The 22,895-nt window shown below is 39.1% G+C and overlaps 1 protein-coding gene across 6 annotated transcripts in view; it reads right to left on the reverse strand.

Annotated features, from left to right (window-relative positions):
- Positions 1 to 21,301, reverse strand: part of DPCoAC (dephosphocoenzyme A carrier) — a 569,632-nt gene extending 548,331 nt beyond the window's left edge. For 2 of the 6 annotated variants that reach the window (XM_067140245.2, XM_067140244.2), the window contains exon 1: positions 21,032 to 21,267. In XM_067140245.2, coding sequence (XP_066996346.1) covers positions 21,032 to 21,130 — 99 coding nt within the window. In that variant the 5' untranslated portion in view covers positions 21,131 to 21,267. The other 4 variants (XM_067140255.2, XM_067140247.2, XM_067140249.2 and 1 more) reach the window with 3 other exon arrangements.
- Between the last annotated feature and the right edge of the window lie 1,594 nt (positions 21,302 to 22,895).

A 22,895-nucleotide genomic window follows, 5' to 3' on the forward strand; every position in this document is an offset into this window, starting at 1 on the left:
TTTATACCCCCAGGCCATAATATTTGAATGACAATTTCCAATTTTTTTTTTTTCAAAATTAAAATGAATTAATTTGTTAATTTATAGAAAAATATTTTAATGCCATTTATTATTGCACATTTATGGTCAAGTATGCTACTATATGGTCACATTTATGACTTAAGGAGGAGTCTCGTATGTTACAGAAGCCCACCGGACAAAAAATTAGTCACTCTAGTGCGCACGCACAGATGGATGGCTAAGAATGTACAGATGGCACAGTGAACGAGTCCCATGATCAACTGCACGCACACTGCCTCTATGTGAGCATAAAGCAGTAGCGATCAGAAAGACGATGTTTCAAGCAGACAGTGTACTTCAACATGGGTAAATGTAAGGATGCGACAGAGTGGCAAAGATGGGCAATCATATCTGGCCGTGTGAAGTTGCTAGTTTCGTTGGCGTTTCGCAGCGGGCTGTGCAAAAATGTGGCTACAAGCAGTGGTGTACTACGCATGGCCACGAAACACGAAGTCAGAACTGTGGTCTGAAAAAGATCCTGACTGAGAGAGACCAGAAGCGCGTTTCAATCACTACTGATCTGCATTTAGGGCAGTCAGCCAGGTGGCAGATTCCCTATCTGTTGTTTTCCTAGCCTTTTCTTAAATGATTGCAAAGAAATTGGAAATTTATTGAAGATCTCCCTTGGTAAGTTATTCCAATCCCTAACTCCCCTTCCTGAAAACGAATATTTGCCATAATTTGTCCTCACAGATTCCAGCTTTATCTTCACACTGGGATCGTTCCTACTTTTAAAGACACCACTCAAACTTATTCGTCAACTGATGTCATTCCACACCATCTCTCCACTGACAGCTCGGAATATACCACTTATGACATAGACATTGATTCCCAAAGGGAACCTGAAATATTTGTCCCAAATGTGCAGCTCGTCTCCTTTTTCCCAAGTCTTCCTAGCCCAAACTTTGCAACATTTTTGTAACGCTCTTTTTTCGGAAATCATCAAGAACAAATTGAGCTGCTTTTCTTTGGATTTTTTCAAGTTCTTGAATCAAGTAATCCTGGTGAGGTTCCCATATTCTAGTTGGGATCTTACCAGAGACGTATATGCCCTCTCCTTTAGATCCTTACTACAACCCCTAAACACTCTCATAACCATGGGCAGAGATCTGTACCCTTTATTTACAATTATATTTATGTGATTATCCCAATGAAGATCTTTCCTTATATTAACGCCTAGATACTTACAATGATCCCCAAAAGGCACTTTAACCCCCTCAACGCAGCAATTCCTTTAGATTTGGGCTAGAAGTCATCAAACGGGGGCAGTAGCTGACTGGTGGAATGTAATGTTGTCTGACAGATCATGTTTTTGCCTGTATTCCAATGACACATGTCGTCAAGTGCACCGGGGCCAAATTAAGCATTTCCTCCTGGATGTGTGCAAGGTCAGGTTCAAGCCGGAGGTGGGTCTGTGATGTTTTGGGGATGTTTTTCGTATAATAGATTGGGCTCGCTCACTGAGGTGACCACTAACATGAACCAGCATGTTTATTTAAACATTCTGGATGATCACGTGTTGCCTTTCAGTCAACATCTGCATGATGAGTATGTTACTGATATCCCAATTTTTAAAAATGTCAACAGCAAAGTTCTTTGGGCTGGACACATATGTGACTAGTTTTATGAACACTTCCCCACCCTAGTACATTTCAATTTGCCTGCAAAATCACCCCATTGTGTGGGACATGTTTGAACAGCAGGTAAAACGCCAACATAAGTATCCCCGCAATTTGGTGGAATTGCGCGATCAAATCCTTGCTTGCTTGTTGTTTTAAGGGGCCTAACATCAAAGGTCATCGGCCCGATCAAATCCTTACCAAGTTGCTTAACCTGGATGCGATGTACCTGCACAACCTCGTGGACTCTCTTCCTAATCAAATCCAGGCGGTTATCAAGTCCAGAGGTGGAGTTACATGGTATTAAATGACGCTTGTAATGATTTCTCCAGGGGTGACTAATTTTTTGTCCAGTGAAATATAAATTAGAAAGCTATTCTATTACCTAAAAATTCTCACTAGATGGCAACAATATGCACTTTCTTTTGGATACTACATTATGATTATTATTATTATTATTATTATTATTATGAGACTCCACTTCCTGTGCTATGGTGTGTCTCAAAGTATGTAGATTATACACTCTCTACCTGCAAACATCTATGACCACTTTCCAAGTTCAAACCTAAAATATGGACAATGATCAGAGAACAAAGAAAGCTACCAACCAGATAAGGTACTACTCAAAAAAAGAAACGATGCTAGTTTTATGGAGTGAGACATTGACAGGAAATATTACAACAAATAAAGGCATCAACTATGACAAAGAGACTAAGAAACATGCTAAAGCAAAGGGGAACAACAGAGGAAATGCAGAGCTGCCAAGAGAAGAAGAATCCAGATGTGGAACTACCAAACACCTCTGCCCCTTAGACTTCTCCCTACAGGACTCCACAAACTTGTCGAAAGGCAGTGAAGAAAACTTTGAGAGCAATGCTAGAATCATCACATAAACAGTTGCCAGTTGTGAATGATTTAGTGGAAAAGGCAGGTTTAAACTGCAGAAAGAAAATAAACCCAGTTTCAGTGACAGTAGCAAGCATAGGAATTGGTGATACCATTCTTGTGTCGATTAGAACATTGTATAGGCCTATACTGCACCACGTATCCAAGATGAAATGACTATACGGGAAAATGGAATTATGAAACATGTTCGAAAGTACCATCTTACAGCGCACATGCTTTATTCAAAGAAGAATACCTTAATGCGTACATAGGCTACTCGAAATGATGTAGTCTTAGACCTCTGTAAACTTTTAAGTTTTGAGATATAGATCTCCACATTTTAAAAATTCACCCCCCCCCCCCTTCACCCCCTTAGCAATGGAATATCCAAAAATCCTCCCTTAGCGAGCATCTACATGTTAGACCTCAAAATTGTATTCTCATTAAAGACATTCCCAGCAAGCAATACAAATGTTAGACACAAGGATATTTCATTTTGATATTGGAGGGGTAAGGAATTTCACATAAGAATAGTTCCAGGGTAAAGGTATTATGAAAAATATTCACTTTTTTCACCCCGCCCCCCCCCCGTTAAGTGCTTTTTCCGAAAACAAAAAGTATGCGTTCTTGTATTTTTAAAGGACTTTCCAAATACCAAGTTTCATGTCTGTAACATGTTAAATTTTTGACATATACTGTAGATATGCCGGTACGCATTTTCAAAATTCACCCACTTTTTCAATTCTTTGCAACCCTTTAAGTGGATTTTCCGAAAACAAAAAGTACGCGTTTCTTCATTTCCTATCCCATCATCGCCGTAAGACCCATCTATGTCGGTGTGACGTAAAGCAAATAGTATTGTTTTTCTATCCGTTTACCAATTCATTCATCGAAATTGACAGATTTTCTACAGGTGTAAGGGAATGGTGTGACGGCAACCGCACTCTCGTTTAGTGACACTCGGTATGCAGGAAGAACGGCAACCCTTGTTGGACTCGCCCTGTACCTCGGGAGCGATGTGGCTGTCATACAACAAGTCGATATAATTCAGACACTGCCAACACGTGCAATAATAGTGGAATTTCTATGCCCACTCAAACAGATGAACACCACGAGTTTGTAAAATATTCACACTATGCCACATACGCGATTGCCTGTCACATACATGACTAGTTCGACTTTAGAATAAAGAATTTGTTAATTAATCTTACCAATAATAATAATAATAATAATAATAATAATAATAATAAAATTAATAATAATAATAATAATAATAATAATAATAATAATAATAATAATAATAATAATAATAATAATAATGTTATTTGCTTTATGTTCACTAACTATTTATACGGTTTTTGGAGATGTTGAGGTGCTAGAATTCAGTCCTGCAGGAGTTCTTTTACATGCCAGTAAATCTACCGACATGAGGCTGACATATCAGAGCCCCTTCAAATACCACCGGACTGAGCCAGGTTCGAACCTGCCAAGTTGGAGTCAAAAGGCCAGCGCCTCAACCAAGAGCTCATTCTACCATTTATTCTCACTGAAGCCCAATTGTCAACATAAATGCCTTTGATTGATGTTAATAATCTACCTTTAATTCCATAGTCCCCCAGTATAGCAAACATCTTTTCCCCTCTGTACCCTGCCATATGCTTTCTCTAGATCTACGAAACAAACACAACTGCCTATTCCTCTCGTAGCATTTTTCAATTACCTGGCGCATACTGAAAATCTGATCCTGACAGCCTCTCTGTGGTCTGAAACCACACTGGTTTTCATCCAACTTCCTCTCAACGACTGATCGCATCCTCCCTTCCAAGATGCCCGTGAATACTTTGCCTGATATATTAATCAATGAGATAGCTGTTGCAATCCTTCCTGTTCCGTTGCTTATAGATAGGTGCAATTACTGCTTTTGTCCAATCTGAAGGTACCTTACCAACACTCAATGCTAATCTTACTACTCTATGAAGCCATTTCATCCCTGCCTTCCCACTATATTTCACCATTTCAGGTCTAATTTAATCTATTCCTGCTGCTTTACGACAATGGCGTTTATTTACCACTTCATCAAGCGTAATATCATTTTCCTCCTCCCCATGAGCTTGGCTGTTCGCAACACCATCAGGATGATTTCCTTTTACATTGAGAAGATATTCAAAATATTCCCTCCACCTCTCCAGTGATTAATACCTGGGATCTATTATGAGTTCACCTGAATTAGTCAAAACACTGTTCATTTCCTTTTCCCTCCCTTCCTAAGAGTCTTTATTACTGTCCAGAAATTCCCTGCTGCTTGACCTAGCCTTTCCAGCTTATTACCAAAATCTACTTCTTGGATTCAAGAACTATTTGTTTCGCTCTGTTTCTTTCATCTACGTACAAATCCCTGTCTGCCTCGGCCCTTGTTTGGAGCCATTTCTGATAAGCCTTCTTTTTACGTTTACACGCTGCTCTCACTTCATCATTTCACCAAGATGTTTGCCTTTTCCCATCTTTACACACAGATGTTCTTAGGCATTCCCTTGCTGTTTCTACTACAGCATCCCTGTATGCCACCCATTCACTTTCTATATCCTGAACCTGCTTACTGTCTACTGTTCAAAACTTCTCACTAATCATATCCATGTACTTCTGTCTAATTTCCTCGTCCTGGAGATTTTCTACCCTTATTCGTTTGCAGACAGATTTCACTTTCTCTACCCTAAGCCTAGAGATATTTAGTTCACTACAGATCAGATAGTGGTCTGTATCATCGAAAAATCCTTGGAAAACTCGTATATTCCTAACAGATTTCCTGAATTCAAAGTCGGTTAAGATATAGTCTATTATGGATCTGGTCCCGGGATGGTAATATAGTAGGTGAGATTGAATCAAGGTATCGTAAAGCTAATGCAGTGAGCTCACAGTTGCGATCAACAGTATTCTGTAAGAAGGAAGTCAGCTCCCAGACGAAAGTATCTCTACACCGGTCTGTTTTCAGACCAACTTTGCTTTACGGGAGCGAAAGCTGGGTGGACTCAGGATATCTTATTCATAAGTTAGAAGTAACAGACATGAAAGTAGCAAGAATGATTGCTGGTACAAACAGGTGGGAACAACGGCAGGAGGGTACTCGGAATGAGGAGATAAAGGCTAATTTAGGAATGAACTCGATTGATGAAGCTGTCCACACAAACCGGCTTCAGTGGTGGGGTCATGTGAGGTGAATGGAGGAGGGTAGGTTACCTAGGAGAATAATGGAACTCTGTTATGGAGGGTAAGAGAAGTAGAGGTAGACCAAGACGGCGACGGTTAGACTCAGTTTCTAACGATTTAAAGATGAGAGGTATAGAACTAAATGAGGCCACAACACGTTGCAAATCGAGGATTGTGGCGACGTTTAGTAAATTCACAGAGGCTTGCAGACTGAATGCTGAAAGGCATTACAGTCTATAATGATAATGTAATGTATGTATGTACAATATCATCACAAAATATAACTTAACATTACATGAAAGTATGGGGAATACCGGTATTTTATTGAATCTACCTAAATCTTTACAATTTCATTTGGATATAGGAGTATGTTTGTCATACAAGTGACTGTGGAATGAGCCATTTGTGCAATTTGGATAAGTTTATAGTGCACAGACTCTATTCACAATCTATAGAAAGATTTCATTACCTAACACGTGAACTATGCTACTGGCAGTCAGGTTGATTACCATGCAAAGACAACATGGTTATTAAGAAAGTATGTAATTAGGATAATTCTAAACAACTTGCCCTTTTTAGCTGGCCAATGTGCTATTTATGACATCCACCTGCTTCGAGCAGGAAATTCAGTCATAAAAAACTTGTTACTATGAATTTAAAAAAAAAACAGCCTAAAGGAGTATTTTGTAGAATAAGTTAATAGGCCCTACTAGAGTAACAGATAGTGCTTATCTTTGTAATGACAATTGCAATAAAAGAAAAGAGAGATAGCAACAGAAAAATCTACACGGGATAGCTGCCCTAGAACATGAGGTATTATATGGTAACAGCATCAAGTTCATAGTAATATACTGTAATGCGATTCAAATATTCCCTACAGCATTTACAGGAAGGAACGAACTAATGTATTTTGAATTCTAAAATTCCCCTGTATTCAGCTATCCCTGAAGGGGAACACAATTTTTTTTTTCCCTTGCAATACCATATAAATGGTGGTTTACAATTGACTGAATTACATAACACATCAGTGGCGTATACTGAGGGCTACCAAGGCTATCAGTGAAGCCCAAACCTCAAACGCGTACGATGGAAATCTAACACATACATACATTACATACATTATCATTATAGACTGTTATGCCTTTCAGCGTTCAGTCTGCAAGCCTCTGTGAATTTACTAAACGTCGCCACAATCCTCGATTTGCAACTAGTGTTGTGGCCTCATTTAGTTCTATACCTCTTATCTTTAAATCGTTAGAAACCGAGTCTAACCATCGTCGTCTTGGTCTACCTCTACTTCTCTTACCCTCCATAGCAGAGTCCATTATTCTCCTAGGTAACCTATCCTCCTCCATTCGCCTCACATGACCCCACCACCGAAGCCGGTTTATGCGTACAGCCTCATCCATCGAGTTCATTCCCAAATTAGCCTTTATTTCCTCATTCCGAGTGCCCTCCTGCCATTGTTCCCACCTGTTTGTACCAGCAATCATTCTTGCTACTTTCATGTCTGTTACTTCTAACTTATGAATAAGATATCCTGAGTCCACCCAGCTTTCGCTCCCGTAAAGCAAAGTTGGTCTGAAAACAGACCGATGTAAAGATAGTTTCGTCTGGGAGCTGACTTCCTTCTTACAGAATACAGTCGATCGCAGCTGCGAGCTCACTTCATTAGCTTTACGGCACCTTGATTCAATCTCACTTACTATATTACCATCCTGGGAGAACACACAACCTAAATACTTGAAATTATCGACCTGTTCTAGCTTTGTATCACCAATCTGACATTCAATTCTGTTGAATTTCTTACCTACTGACATCAATTTAGTCTTCGAGAGGCCAATTTTCATACCATACTCATTGCACCTATTTTCAAGTTCCACGATATTAGACTGTAGGCTTTCGGCACAATCTGCCATTAAGACCAAGTCGTCAGCATAGGCCAGACTGCTTACTACATTTCCACCTAATTGAATCCCTCCCAGCCATTTTATACCTTTCAGCAGATGATCCATGTAAACTACAAACAGCAAAGGTGAAAGATTACAGCCTTGTCTAACTCCTGTAAGTACCCTGAACCAAGAACTCATTTTGCCATCAATTCTCACTGAAGCCCAATTGTCAACATAAATGCCTTTGATTGCTTTTAATAATCTGCCTTTAATTCCATAGTCCCCCAGTATGGCGAACATCTTTTCCCTCGGTACCCTGTCATATGCTTTCTCTAGATCTACGAAACATAAACACAACTGCCTATTCCTCTCGTAGCATTTTTCAATTACCTGGCGCATACTGAAAATCTGATCCTGACAGCCTCTCTGTGGTCTGAAACCACACTGGTTTTCATCCAACTTCCTTTCAACGACTGATCGCACCCTCCCTTCCAAGATGCCAGTGAATACTTTGCCTGGTATACTAATCAGTGAGATACCTCGATAGTTGTTGCAATCCTTCCTGTTCCCTTGCTTATGGATAGGGGCAATTACTGCTTTTGCCCAATCTGAAGGTACCTTACCAACACTCCACGCTAATTTTACTACTCTATGAAGCCATTTCATCCCTGCCTTCCCACTATACTTCACCATTTCAGGTCTAATTTCATCTATTCCTGCTGCTTTATGACAATGGAGTTTATTTATCATCCTTTCCACTTCCTCAAGCATAATTTCACCAACATCATTTTCCTCCTCCCCTTGAGCCTCGCTGTTCACACCACCACCAGGATGATTTCCTTTTACATTGAGAAGATGTTCAAAATATTCCCTCCACCTCTGCAGTGATTCCCTGGGATCTATTATGAGTTCACCTGAATTACTCAAAACACTGTTCATTTCCTTTTTCCCTCCCTTCCTAAGATTCTTTATTACTGTCCAGAAAGGTTTCCCTGCTGCTGGACCTAGCCTTTCCAGGTTGTTACCAAAATCTTCCCATGACTTCTTTTTGGATTCAACAATTATTTGTTTCGCTCTGTTTCTTTCATCTACATACAACTCCCTATCTGCCTCGGCCCTTGTTTGGAGCCATTTCTTATAAGCCTTCTTTTTACGTTTACAAGCTGCTCTCACTTCATCATTCCACCAAGATGTTCGCCTTTTCCCGTCTTTACACACAGTTGTTCCAAGACATTCCCTGGCTGTTTCTACTACAGCATCCCTATATGCCACCCATTCACTTTCTATATCCTGAACCTGCTTAATGTCTACTGTTCGAAACTTCTCACTAATCATATCCATGTACTTCCGTCTAATTTCCTCGTCCTGGAGATTTTCTACCCTTATTCGTTTGCAGACAGATTTCACTTTCTCTACCTTAGGCCTAGAGATACTTAGTTCACTACAGATCAGATAGTGGTCTGTATCATCGAAAAATCCCCGGAAAACTCGTACATTCCTAACAGATTTCCTGAATTCGAAGTCTGTTAAGATATAGTCTATTATGGATCTGGTACCCCTAGCCTCCCACGTGTAGCGGTGAATAGCCTTATGCTTGAAGAATGTATTTGTAACAGCTAAACCCATACTAGCACAGAAGTCCAGCAAACGCTTCCCATTCCCATTAGCTTCCATATCTTCCCCACATTTACCAATCACCCTTTCGTATCCTTCAGTTCTATTCCCAACTCTCGCATTGAAATCGCCCATTAGCACTATTCTATCCTTGCTGTTTACCCTGACTACGATGTCACTCAATGCTTCATAAAACTTGTCAACTTCATCCTCATCTGCACCCTCACATGGTGAATACACGGACACAATTCTGGTCCTAATTCCTCCAACTGACAAATCTACCCACATCATTCGCTCATTTACGTGCCTAACAGAAACTATGTTCCATGCAATGGTATTCCTGATAAAGAGCCCTACCCCAGACTCTGCCCTTCCCTTTCTAACACCCGTCAAGTACACTTTATAATCTCCTATCTCTTCCTCGTTATCTCCCCTTACCCGAATATCACTTACTCCGAGTACATCCAGATGCATCCTCTTTGCTGACTCAGCCAGTTCTACTTTCTTTCTTCCATAAGCCCCATTAATATTGATAGCTCCCCATCGAATTCCATTTCGTTTGCCAAGTTGTTTCCAAGGAGTCCCTCGCCTGTCAAATGGGAGTGGGACTCCGTTACTCCCATAGGTCCGAGGCTTGCTTAAAATGTTCTGAGCTCGGTCGATTCATGAAGCAGGATGCTGCCCTACTTGCACATAGTCCAAGTGAGGATCTCTCCTCTAACGGGTTATGGACCACCGGTGGATTGTATAATCCTAGCCGCCTGAGCACAAGGAGGACCACGACTCAGAATATGTCCGAGATGCCCACTCCCATTCCATAGCAACTGGTATCCCGACTCTCAGGACCACTTACTAGGCCACTCAGCCGTTGCCCATGGTTCACGAACTAGGACGTGACTACAGTAACCCACATACATGAACATTATAATGTAAGGATCTGACACATTGTTCCATTTACAAACCTTGAAGGCAATGAAAGAAAACGCTGCACGTATTTCTAAGAACAAGGCTTTGGAGACCGCACGCGGCTTGCTGCCATATGCCTGATAGGCACAGGGACCGGAGAGGATAGCTGTGCTAGGCTACGGTCCGTCAGATCGCCACTGCTATCAACCGTGCGTTACTCATTGTATATACTTCCTCATCTCATCCTTCTGACTTAATTATATAGATAACAGAGTGCTGGTATTTCACTCCCGTTTACTTCTACATCCTTGTAGGAAGACACTGCAAGGCTGCTGATATAGGAGAAATATAGTCTTATTTTTATAGGTAGATCTGCTAAAATGGAATGCAATCTTTCAGGTTTAGTGTTTTCTTTTGTTGGTTGGAATCGAACCAATGATCATGGGTCAGACACCACCACTGATCTACTGAGGAAGCCAATTAACCAGTGAACGATGGGTACGACCGCTGTAAAATTCAACATTTTTATTTAATAATAATAATAATAATAATAATAGTGCATGACATCTGTATAGGCTTGGTGGTGACCTAATGAGGATAAAAAGAATGGCGAAGACGTCATAAACACCCAGTCCCCAAGCCAGGAGAATTAACAGTATGAAGGGGTTGATTCTGAAAATTGAACGGCGGCCATCGGACCAAAGGCAAGTATTCTATCCATTTAGCCACAAAGCCGGACTTCAATTTGCTAAACCTTAGGCTACCATCTCCACTGATAAGGTGTTCAGTATTGGCAATGGCAGAGGCTAGGGCAATAGCTTGTGAAGCAGCCTTGGCAACACAGCAGGCTTCTCTGTTGGCTTTTGGCTGCAGCTCAAAACGCTTAAGGTTTGACGTTCACTAAACCAACTATCGAAAAGGGGTAACGTAAGTCTACTGGTAGCCCATGTCTTGGACTCAGCATACGCCACTGTAACACATCTAAACAAATATTTTTTTTACCGTGGACCGAAGAGCAACACAATCACCTCCCAGCAACTGGTGGGTATGTGATACTTTTCTTCAAAGTATTTAAAACAGAGTTAATACTGTCTCTTCTCTTCAGAATCAACTTCCTTGGCCTGAGAATTGTTACCCTCAAACCTTATCATTGGATCAATAACAAAGCCGGTGTTTCGCTTCCTGTCAAATTGCGACAATGTCTGCCTGCTTATTGGATCCACCGGTAGTGATACAGTGCACTTCTTCATAGAATTCAAATCTCTCATATTTTTTGAGAAGTTCTGCTATACTACTCCTGACCCTGTGGTGCCTGTTATTTCTGAATAGTTCCCCCTTCAGGCTGAAACCAAGAACATGAGGGAGGGTTTCTATCTCGCTGTGTTGACAGTGAAGATTTTCCTGGCTTCTGCCGTGAACTCTTCAGACTGTTACAGTTCATTTTGATGGCATCAGTCCAATGGAAAGTTGAAATTCCTTTCTTGATTGTAAACCAGGGGTTTAATTGTGGCCATTCTGAAAAATGCGAGACACGTTTCCGATGATGAGGTAAATGCATGACATTCCTAACAGATTTTCTCACAAGTTATAGAACCACTCTCCATGAAAAATCCTGGCATTATGGCATCTCCACAACCATCATTTCAAAATATTATTAATTATTATTAAAAGCTGAACTGTAAACACTACATGATTTTTACACACAAAATAACCACAAGCGGATGAAATATTTAACATCCATTGTCAGCAAATGAGACAACTTTCCAATTACCAGTTACTGAAAGAACATAATGGAATGTGCTGCAACCAGTATGCTTTCGAAGTAAAAGGTGTGATGCAAACTTTTACACACTATTAATAGTCAAGTGTTTTAATTTCATTTTACCACAGCTGCTGTGTATCATACACTTTTATTTCATTCTCTGCCACAAGACGCATAAAAAAGACAATGTTTGTTTATTCTTTATTACATGCTGTAAATTTTTATGTAAACTATTTTCTCTCGGTTGCTATATCGTAGTTTTGCTTATCAGTATATTTTTATTTCTCGCCTCTACCTCTGCACTATGTGGCTTCTTTGCTATCCTTGCCCCATGTTCTATATGAACATACCTTTCTCAGAACGTCTGGGATTAGCAAAACTTTACCTATCCTTTATTACACTGTTTCGGTGCTTGTCCCTGTTTGTTAGTGCTTTTTCATTACTTTCTTCCTACACTGAGTATCCACCCATGGTTGGACTTCTCTCTGAAGAGAATTGGTCATGCGTCTTGCAATTATTTCACTCCTATCAAGAGTTGTGCTCTGAAGTATTAAAAAAATTGTGATTGCTGGTCAGCATTATTATTATTTTATATTATTATTATTTAGACTGTTTAAGTTTTTTCAAGATGGACAAATTCCTTATACAGTATGTTCCATCTATGAGTACAAGTAGCGAAAGCATTAAGCCCGAAAGAAAGAAACAAATTAGTACACCGGCAGTACAGTGATAATTATGTATCTTATGGGTTCTTCTTTTTCGCTAGTGGATTTACGTCGCACCGAAACAGATAGGTCTTATGGCAACGATGGTATAGGAAAGGCCTAGGAGTTGGAAGGAAGCGGCCGTGGCCTTAATTAAGGTACAGCCCCAACATTTGCCTGGTGTGAAAATGGGAAACCACAGAAAACCATATTCAGGGCTGCCGACAGTGGGATTCAAACCCACCATCTCCCGGATGCAAGCTCAGACACACACACTCCTAACCACACGGCCCACACGCCCGGTATGGGTTCTTTTAGAGTGGTGATAAAACATGCCCAATCGCTGAGTGTATCATTTGTGGTGAAAAGCTCAGTAATGCTGCTATGGTTCCCAGTAAATTACAACAACATTTGTCAACAAAACAGTTTTCTCTGTAAAGCAAATACAGTGGAACCTCAGATTGTGAGTAACTTGGTCTACGAGTGTTTTGCAAGACAAGCAAATATTTTAAATAAATTGTGACTTGATAAGCGAGTGAGGTTTCGCAATTCGAGCGTCACGATTACGCACGTTTTCACCTCCCCTGTGCCTTTGTTTTCCTCTCCCCCTGCCACTCTCTTTCCTGGGAAAGTGTGTGTAACCATTTCCCGCGCTGGACTTCAGTTGGCGTGCCTCGCTCGCATAGTCAACACCGTACGAGTGTACATGTTTTGTTTCTGTCATCTGTGATATAACTGTTCTGCAACGATGGGCCCTGTGAACGAAAAGTCTAAAAAGGATTCGGTCGGAAGAAGGAGATGATTACAGTGGATGAATCTGTTCAATGACAATGCAATGTCACATTTTCGTGAAATCCTCAAAAAGAGGCAAAAGCAACAGTCATTGGACAGGTTCCTCCTCAAAGCTGCACGAAAAGAAACCACTTCCAATGAGCCAACCGATAGCAGTGATTCCGTTAGTGAAATTCGTGCTACACAGTAACTCTTCTCATGTCATCTCTCGTCTCCCTCACACCAACAATGATTCTATTGTAAGGTAAAGTGCAGTTTAATTGTTTTACATTATATTTTGTTTTAGAAATGTTATGCGAATAAATGTTTTTGTGTTGTGTACGAATCATCCGAGTTTCAATAGTTTCTTATGGGAAAATTTGCTTTGATATACGAGCAATTTGGATTACGAGCATGTTGCCGGAACGAATTACGCTCGCAATCCAAGGTTCCACTGTATGTCAATTATTTTTGTCAGTTGGAACAAAATAACAAACAAAGAACGTTCATGACTAGAAGAGTGTATTCTGGAAGAAGTACAGGAAACCACTTACAACAGATGAAATGTTATTAATGTCTGCTTGCAAGGAGATGGTGAAAATAGTTCTGGGTTCAAAAACTGCAAGCAAAATGTCAAAAATTCCTCTCTCTGTTAACACAATAATTCACAGAGTTATTAACATGTCCAGTGATAATGAAGCCATTATGAAGGAGAAAGTCAACAGCAATCAGAAGTTCTCACTTCAGATAGATGAGTCCACCAATATTAGCGACCATACACGACTTCTTGCTTTTATTCAATAGATCTATAGGAATTTAACTTAATTGCAACTAGTTTCCTTCTTCTTTGTGCAAAAAAGTTCCAAGCAAGCCATGATGACTCATGAATGTGCATTTCAAAATGAATTAAAATAGAAGGAATGTGTTCGTGTTTGCACACACTGAACTGCACATCATCTTGTTTTTATCCGGTACATCGATGGAGATGCAACGGCAACCAATTTCCTTTTATCGGAAAGAACCTCCCAAGTGAGCCACAGTGAAGAAATAATTTGTGCGACTAATGAATATGTGAATTGTGTTAGTATTTGTACATATGGAGCTGCTTCTATAACAGGCCAAGTAAAAGGATTTGTAGCTCAAATTCACGAAGTTAATCCTAACATATGATGCGATTACTGTCTCATTCACTGTATAGGAATTGTTGCTAAATTTTTGCCACCATCTCTGAAAGTTGTGCTAGATGAAGTAGTAAAAGTCATGAGCAATGTCAAATCGCTACCCCAAAATTAATAGTTATTTTTAGTTTTGTGTCAGGAAATGAGATATGAACATACTACACTCCTGCTACATACATAAGCATGTGTCTTTCACGAGGAAAAGAGATAATGCGAATATGGGAACTGACAGTCTAAGTACGTGTATTTTTGACTATTGAGGGGGATGATTTTTTTTTTTTTTTACAATATGCTTAACATCGCACCAACAGAGATAGATCTTATGGTGATGATGGTATTGGAAAGGGCTAGGGGTGGGAAAAAACCAACCATGGCCTTAATTAAGTTACAATCCCGACATTTACCTGGTGTGAAAATTGGAAACCACAGAAATCCATATTTGGAGCTTCTGACAGTGAGGTTCGAACCCACTATCCCCCAAATACAAGCTGATCGCTGATTGTGCAGCCACTTGCTTGGTACCATTATTATTATTATTATTATTATTATTATTATTATTATTATTATTATTATTATTATTATTATTAAACAGAAACTGACTTGTGCATTTATTAAAATTTGTGAACTTCAATTCACTATAGTGTGTAGAGTGTGCAGTACAAGATGCAAGAAAATACACTCTTCTGTTACTATTTAAATAATTCTAATCATACTCTTTCAATATGATAAATGTGCCTGCTTAGCTGCACACAGGTGATTGATCCATGGTGGAATCGTTCTTCATTGACGGAGTCGAGTGTCTCCAACTTTGATGATTTAATTTTAGTAAACATTGAGATGCACAATTCACACAAATATGTAGAAAAAAATGGGAAAAACATTAACTACCATCTTGCAGATAGCCGAGTATTCACTCCGTACTGCCAACTTCAAGGAGCTTTAAATTCAATATTCTGTCACTTCTAAATTCTGCAAGTTCCTCTTGTATATTAATCAGAAGTTATTCCGAATTCGCAATGACTGGATCACGATGTCCAGTTTAAATCTTGAACACTATTTCCAATATACTTCTTGAACTTCTGGTGCTGGATTTCTAGGAGTAAGTTATTTATTTATTTCCAAAAGTTATTTCCTATACCATCGTCGTCATAAGATCTATCCGTGTCGGTGTGACGTAAAGCAAATTATATGTATAAAGTAATACCAATAATAATAATAGGTTGGTGACATTTTGTGTATCTATATATAAATACGGTAGCTTCCTATCATACACTTAAAGATAGGAATAACATTTTGATGAGCTGTGTCGAGTTATGGATGCGCCGTGAGTAGAGAAAGGTTGTTGAACACAGATATAATGCTATCTATTGGTAATCCAAGTATAAAAAGAATTGACCAGAAACTACTCTTGACATCCATCCTACATTAGCACTTCTTTTAACTGCAATTGTAAACTTCCGTTAACAGAACTATAATTTATTTATTAAGTAATTTTTTCATCATTTTTTAAAGTATTTGATTATTAGGTCATTTTTTTGTTTTTTGCATCATTATTTTGTCATTTTTAATTATTTTATTTTTCTTAATGGTTATTTTTAAATAAGAATCCACGTTTTACGTCATTAACCAACCAGTTCCTATATCTTGACGTACTTGAAGGTTTACGTGAAGGTTCATCTTCGAAAGTTTCTGCACTCAGTTGTGAGCTGAGTACGTAGCTTTGTACATCCCTCAACTTTGTGTCTTAACAGAGGGTGAGAGCTAAGCTATTCTTGGGTGACTTTCAGACGAGGGCTAAGCCTTTATCAGTTCACCAGGGAAGTGTGTTCACAGTGTGAAGTCAGCAGTGAGGTACTTCTGCAAGTGTACTCTATTTCCTTTAGGTCAGTTTTAGTTGTACAGTTTGTAGATGTCAGTTGTGTGTAACCATTTCGAGTGAGTGTTAAAATGCCAAAGGTAAAACCATCCAAGGCAGGTCATTTGAGACAAATTGTCTCTGAATTTGGGGAAGATACCTTTTCTACAGATGTGTGAAGTGAAAGTGGCAACAGCATAAAGATTCACTGTTCAACAGCACGTCAGTCGCGACAAACATGTGCATGGTATTCAGAATATCAACAGAAAGAAAAGTACTCAACAGTTATTCATGGAAAACACATCATCAAGCAGAGGTACAACCTCAGCCTTTTTTAATGGACTGTGTTAAGTTTTTGTCACAGCAAATATTCCTCTTCATTAACTATTCCTAAATTAAGGCAGTTCCTAGCACGGTATACAGGTCATTCCATTCAGGACGAATCTATGCTAAGGAAAAATTACATACCGCTCTGCTATGAAAAAACACTTCAAAGAATACAGGAAAGAACAAGCGGAAAGAAGATTATTGTCTCAGTAGACGAAACTACTGATGTTGAAGGTCCTTATGTAGCTAATGTAATTGTAGGAACTCTGAAAATAGATAATCCCGGAGAAATATTTTTGCTAACTTCTGAAGTCCTGGAATCTGTCAATCATTCTACAATATGTCGAATATTTGACAGGGCCGTAGTTCTGCTGTGGCCTGATGGTGTGAGGTACGATGATGTTTTACTTTTCATGACCGATGCCGCGCCTTACATAGTTAAAGCTGGTAAAGCTATCAAAGCTTTTTATTCAAGAATGGTGCATGTAACTTGTCTAGCTCATGCTTTCCACAGAGTGCAGAAGATGTGAGGGAGAATTTTCCTGACATTAATATACTTGTGTCGCAGGTAAAAAAGGTATTTATCAAGGCCCCAACGCGCAGGAAACTCTAAGTCACTAGCTCCCGATATCCCACTACAACAGCAGCCTGTAGTCACACATTGGCGTACGTGGACCAATGCGTGAGAGTACTACAGCGACAACTTTTTAGCAGTGAAATTAGTGATAAACTCTCTAGAAGCCCAAGACGCCAGGGCTATCAAAATCGTCCAAGAGATGTTTTCAGCTGACGATGTGCAGGGTAAGTTGGCATACATTAAGGCAAATTTTAGCTCCCTGCCATCAGCTATTACACGACTTCAGGAGAGAGGTGTGACAATCGAACAAGCAACAACTTTGGTGAAAGCAACACAGGAAGCTTTGGAAAATGTGCGTGGTGAAGTTGGCGAGATGGTATTTCGGAAACTAAAATCTGTTGATGAAAACACAGGATACAAGGTTTTGTGCTCAGTCGCCCGGGTACTCACTGGGGAAGATTTCAGTGTAGTGGATATTGAAGAAGAGCTGTCACCAAGTGATTTAGCGCAGTTCAAGTACGCACCGCTCACATCTGTGGACGTTGAAAGGAGCTTTTCAATGTACAAGAACGTTTTGGCTGACAATCGACGTTTTTTTTACCTTCGAGAATCTACGGATGGTCACAGTTAGCTACTGCAACACGGTCTGAGGTAAATATTAAAACCAACATAATATGGCATTATATATAGCTTTACAGTTAAATCTGCAACCGACGGCGATTACGATTATCTTTATAGGAACGTTGTTTTCCTTTTCAGATCTCCTTACGGAGTACCTGGTGTCAGAAGATCTTCGTACCAGTTCATTTTGTTTCTAAGGACAACCGAGATTCCAAAACAAAGAACTGACATATTGCTAAGTAAAAATTAGAGAAAATATCAATTATCAATATTATTCATATCTAGAAATGTATATAATTTAGTTTCAAACAATAAAAACTTAGGATTTTTAGGTCTTTTTTGTTCGTTTTTAGGGTATTATTTGATCATTTTAAGGTCATTTTAAAGGTCAGTAGGATGTAAAACCAACAACATTATCCAACGGAACAACTGGAATTAATTTATTTAGAATAAGACAAACCACACACGTGCAGTATTTTAAGTTGAATATAAGAAAAGTTTTAACAAATTACAATTAGTTACATATATACATGAAAAATTAAATTATAAGAATAAAAATATCAATATCTCACGATTCTTACTTGTGCCTCCAAATATGTTTTACTACTCATACAAAGATGTCTGCTTTCTTTGTTTGATTTATTATTATAACAATGTTATTGGTTTTACATCTCACTAACTACATTTATGGTTTTCAGAAAGGCCGAGGTGCCAGAATTTAGTCCCACAGGAGTTCAGGAGTAAATCTACACACACAAGGCTGACTTATTTGAGCACCTTCAAATACCACTCAACTGAACCAGAATCAAACCTGCCAAGTTGGGGTTAGAAACCCAGCGCCCCAACAGTCTAAACCACTCAGCCCGGCTGATTTTTTATTAATGTACAGGGACATCATTTTATCTATCCAGGAGGTTCTCACTCGCCCGGTCAACTGAGCTGCGAGCCTGTCTCCCACCAAGCATTTTGCCATAATGCAGGCAGCGCGTGTTTTCGCACAAGATTTCCTATACTTTATGAAGGTATTATGTATATACACACGCGCTCACGTAGTGAAAATGGCATTGGAACAATACACTGAGCACAAAACACATGAACACTTAAACTAAACTTAACCTTACACTGATGAAGCTCTCAGCAGACTGCAGAGGGTAACTTGTGGCGCTGAAAAGCGAATTACATCAAATTGCTTGGCAGGAGACAGACTCGCAGCGCACAGGTGACCGGGCGAGTGAGAATCCCCAGAATAGACAAAATAATGTCCCTGTATATAAAGTGTACATAAACATTAATTCATTCCTTCTTCAATGCCCCATCCAATATTTTGCTATTCATTTTTGGTAGATAATTGGCTGAGATGCAAATGGTACATGGCAGCAGCAAGAGGATCTAATGAACGAGGCTACTTTCCCCTCATAACCATCAACGAAAGCCAAATTTGACAAGTAACGTACAGCTATATTTACAGGATTCAATTTAAAGGGCATTTAAAACATCAAGTCTATCAGCCCCTGACAATTTAGGCTACAAAAAGGATTTGTTGCTGGTATCCACAGATTACACTTTTCAGTTACCCAATAATTATTAACTTCCTCATTACTGACCAACACTTAGGAATGTTAGCTTGTATTACTGTTGTTCATTAGTACTATCGGTGATATGTTAAACTGTAATCTGCTGCAATTTAATATTCAAGATAAAAGTGTGTTTCTGCCATTCTACTACCAATAATGTGCCTTAAAAAAATGTATCTTTTTCAAAAGCAATGTGATGATAAAACATGATTTCCTTCATGTTACACTAAATGTGTCTCTGAAGACACATTCACAGAACTAGTCTTGATCTTAAAATATTACCGGACTGAGCCCAGCAACTGGTTACACTTTTAGTTCTAGACTAGTTCTGTTAATGGTGTATTCAGAGACCAAACCTTCATTACCTAGGTTTACAACTGCAGTACAGAAACTTTTTCTAAAATGCTACCATAGAACGGATAGCCTATAACTGATGTCAAGAGTAGTTTCTTGATGGTTATTTACATATATGGATCACCAAGGGATTGCATTATGTTCTCCCAGTAACTGGATAGCTAGATAGCTTCAAAATAAGGATGACCTCATTTATACACCTTCTAATACACAGGGTGAGGGGATGTTTACCAGTACAATTGAATTTGACGAGGTATCATGAGCTAAACTGGATCTCTGCTCTTGAGATACTTTCTAGTGTTGTAACCCACTGTCTTTTTGTCATTCACACAATGGACTGAATCGATAAGTCATAAGGCATGTGTGAATAATTTCTATACACTATACAAAAAATTCAGAATTTCCAAGCAAAGGCTGGAATAACTTACTTAAAATATGATTCTGTCAGAATGTTGCAGAGTGATTAGTATAATACGGGTCACATAAAGTAGGACAATATTTTTACACATTTCATTCATGAGCTACGAATGGACACAGATAATTAAACAAATAATCTAGCTGAAATTTTAGGGGGCTTAACATGGTCCTCAGCCTTACATGATCTTTTTTAAATTTTAAACTGAGCATCTCATTAAAAAAAAGGTCTTTGAATACCTCCCTGCTAACCCGAAACACTACCTCGCATGTTCGCCTTACGCGGCTCTTATGTAACTAAGTTCAATGAAACTATAATGTTGATGAGACCTGGAACGTACAGACCAGACACTACCGAAGTTAACCAACTCATGCTACGGGTCAAATTCTTTTGACGTACACGACATTTAGATTTTAGTAACCAATGGTCAGTAGCCTATAAACCACGTACAACCAGCGTATAACTAACGAACACTCGACCGATTGATCTTCAAAAATTTTTACTTCTGCAAAATTAAGTGAATACGCTAATAACGAACCGTCATGAAAATTTAAATAATTAACTAATTAATTCCGTGCTGGGCTGCGTAAGAGCAAGCTACAGAATTAAAGCAGCACGAAATAACATTTCGCAACATAACCAATTCCGCTAAAATGCCAACGGGTGTACATACAGTATTGCTTCATCATAATGTATCAGTGAGAGAAGCATACCTTTCCATGCAGCCTCGCACGCCTCTCGACGGACTTGAATGTTATCCAACTTGGGATTTCGCAATGAATTCTAACATTCAACTGCATGCATATAGACATGTACCCAGAAAGATACGGACGTATCGTGTTTAGTTATATATTCGAAAGTCGGCCAATTTCGATGATCATCAGGGAGTCCGTCCACTGATAGAAAATAAACCATCCATACTATTAAACACGACACACTACATAGGCTAGTAACCTTTACGCTACTTCTAAGATAAACGCCCCCATCGCATTCGTCGATTAATTTCCATATCACTTAAAAGTAACAAAGATGTTGTACAGCATCCTTCAAAGAAAATCCTCCACGGTTTTACATCCCATCAGGTGGCAACACCAAAGATTAGCAAATGATCACAATCAATGAGCTCTTTGCTCTGGAGAAACAAAACAAACGCGATATCCCTACTTGGAAGAAGTATGACAAATTCTTGAACCATTATGTAATTCACAAACTGAACCATCCGCTTTAGGAATATTTGAACTTATTCCCTCTCCAACTAATCAGAGGTGTGATTTATTTTATACGCTGTGCTCACGGCCTATGTTGTGCTACCCGTTCAGTAGACAATTTTAAAGATCCAATTGTTAGTTTCAGGGAAGACAGTGTTGGAGTCTATGATAAAAGAAAAAGAAAAAAAAAACAGTTGCCAGAAAAATCAAAAATATTCTTAAGGAAGTATAGTTATTACTCGGGCCAGTTATTCACCCGGGCAGTAATGTTAGGCCCCTAACTGTCATTTTGCAAAGTATGTTCGTTCTTTACATTGTCATGCGTGCGGCGGCCACATGCGAGGCGATTTCATTTGACCGGTTCGGAACGTTATTATTATTATTATTATTATTATTATTTTGTTTTATGTCGTATCGACACTCAGGTCTTATGGCGACGATGGGATAGGAAAGGGCTAGGAGTGAGAAGGAAGCGACCGTGGCCTTAATTAGGGAACATATGAAATCCTTTAGGCCTATCCAGGGTCCAAAATCAGAAAGAAATGGTTCACCCAGAAAAAAGTAAATTTTAAATCTCTTTGTTTGAATTCTGTTGTTATAAGAAGAATAATGAACATTGAAAATTATTTCCAGGTTTCAGATGGACTTGCCAGATTGAAATATAAAATTAAAAAAGACTGCTTTTGTGGAGTTGCCACCGCTACATTGCTTTATTGCTCAAGGTCTGGAAGTCATTCCATTGTTCCTATATTATGTGTGTTTTTGCTGATGTTTTTATGAAAACATGCACAGTAAAAAACATTAATTTCTGTAATATGTGTGTTATACATTTTCCTAATTATTTTATAATGAATAAATTTTATTGGGGAGGATCCTTTGATATAAAATCTCTGATGGGGGGAAACTTGAAAAGCCGAATATGGAGCTGGGAAATTTCCCGTCTTTACTTTTCACGATAAAAATTCCGGAATCTCCTTCTTGTTTTTACGTATTGTTTCTTACAGTGTAAGGTTTTTTTCCAAGAGGCTCTCCGCCAGTCGAACAGATGTGAAAAGGTTATCACAGGTAATGTTACGTCCAGTATTTTCCAAGTGTTCGACCATCCAGTGCACCACAGCATGGAATGGACCTGGAGGCTGGTTTCTCATGAACATTTCCATGTTAGAGGTATAAAATGTCTTTGCATCAGAGCAAGCCCAAATTTTTATGCCATATTTTCCCAGTTTGTTTGGTATAAACACCCGAAAGCTGCAATGGCCTCTGAAATTTGCTAAGATCTCATCTACAGTCACAAAAGCACTGTGGCTATAGTTAGATTTACATTTATTCACAAAATCTTCAAACACATCTCTCAGACAGAACAGTTTGT

The sequence above is a fragment of the Anabrus simplex genome, chromosome 2 (genome assembly GCF_040414725.1).
Source record: "Anabrus simplex isolate iqAnaSimp1 chromosome 2, ASM4041472v1, whole genome shotgun sequence".
Lineage (NCBI taxonomy): Eukaryota > Metazoa > Arthropoda > Insecta > Orthoptera > Tettigoniidae > Anabrus > Anabrus simplex.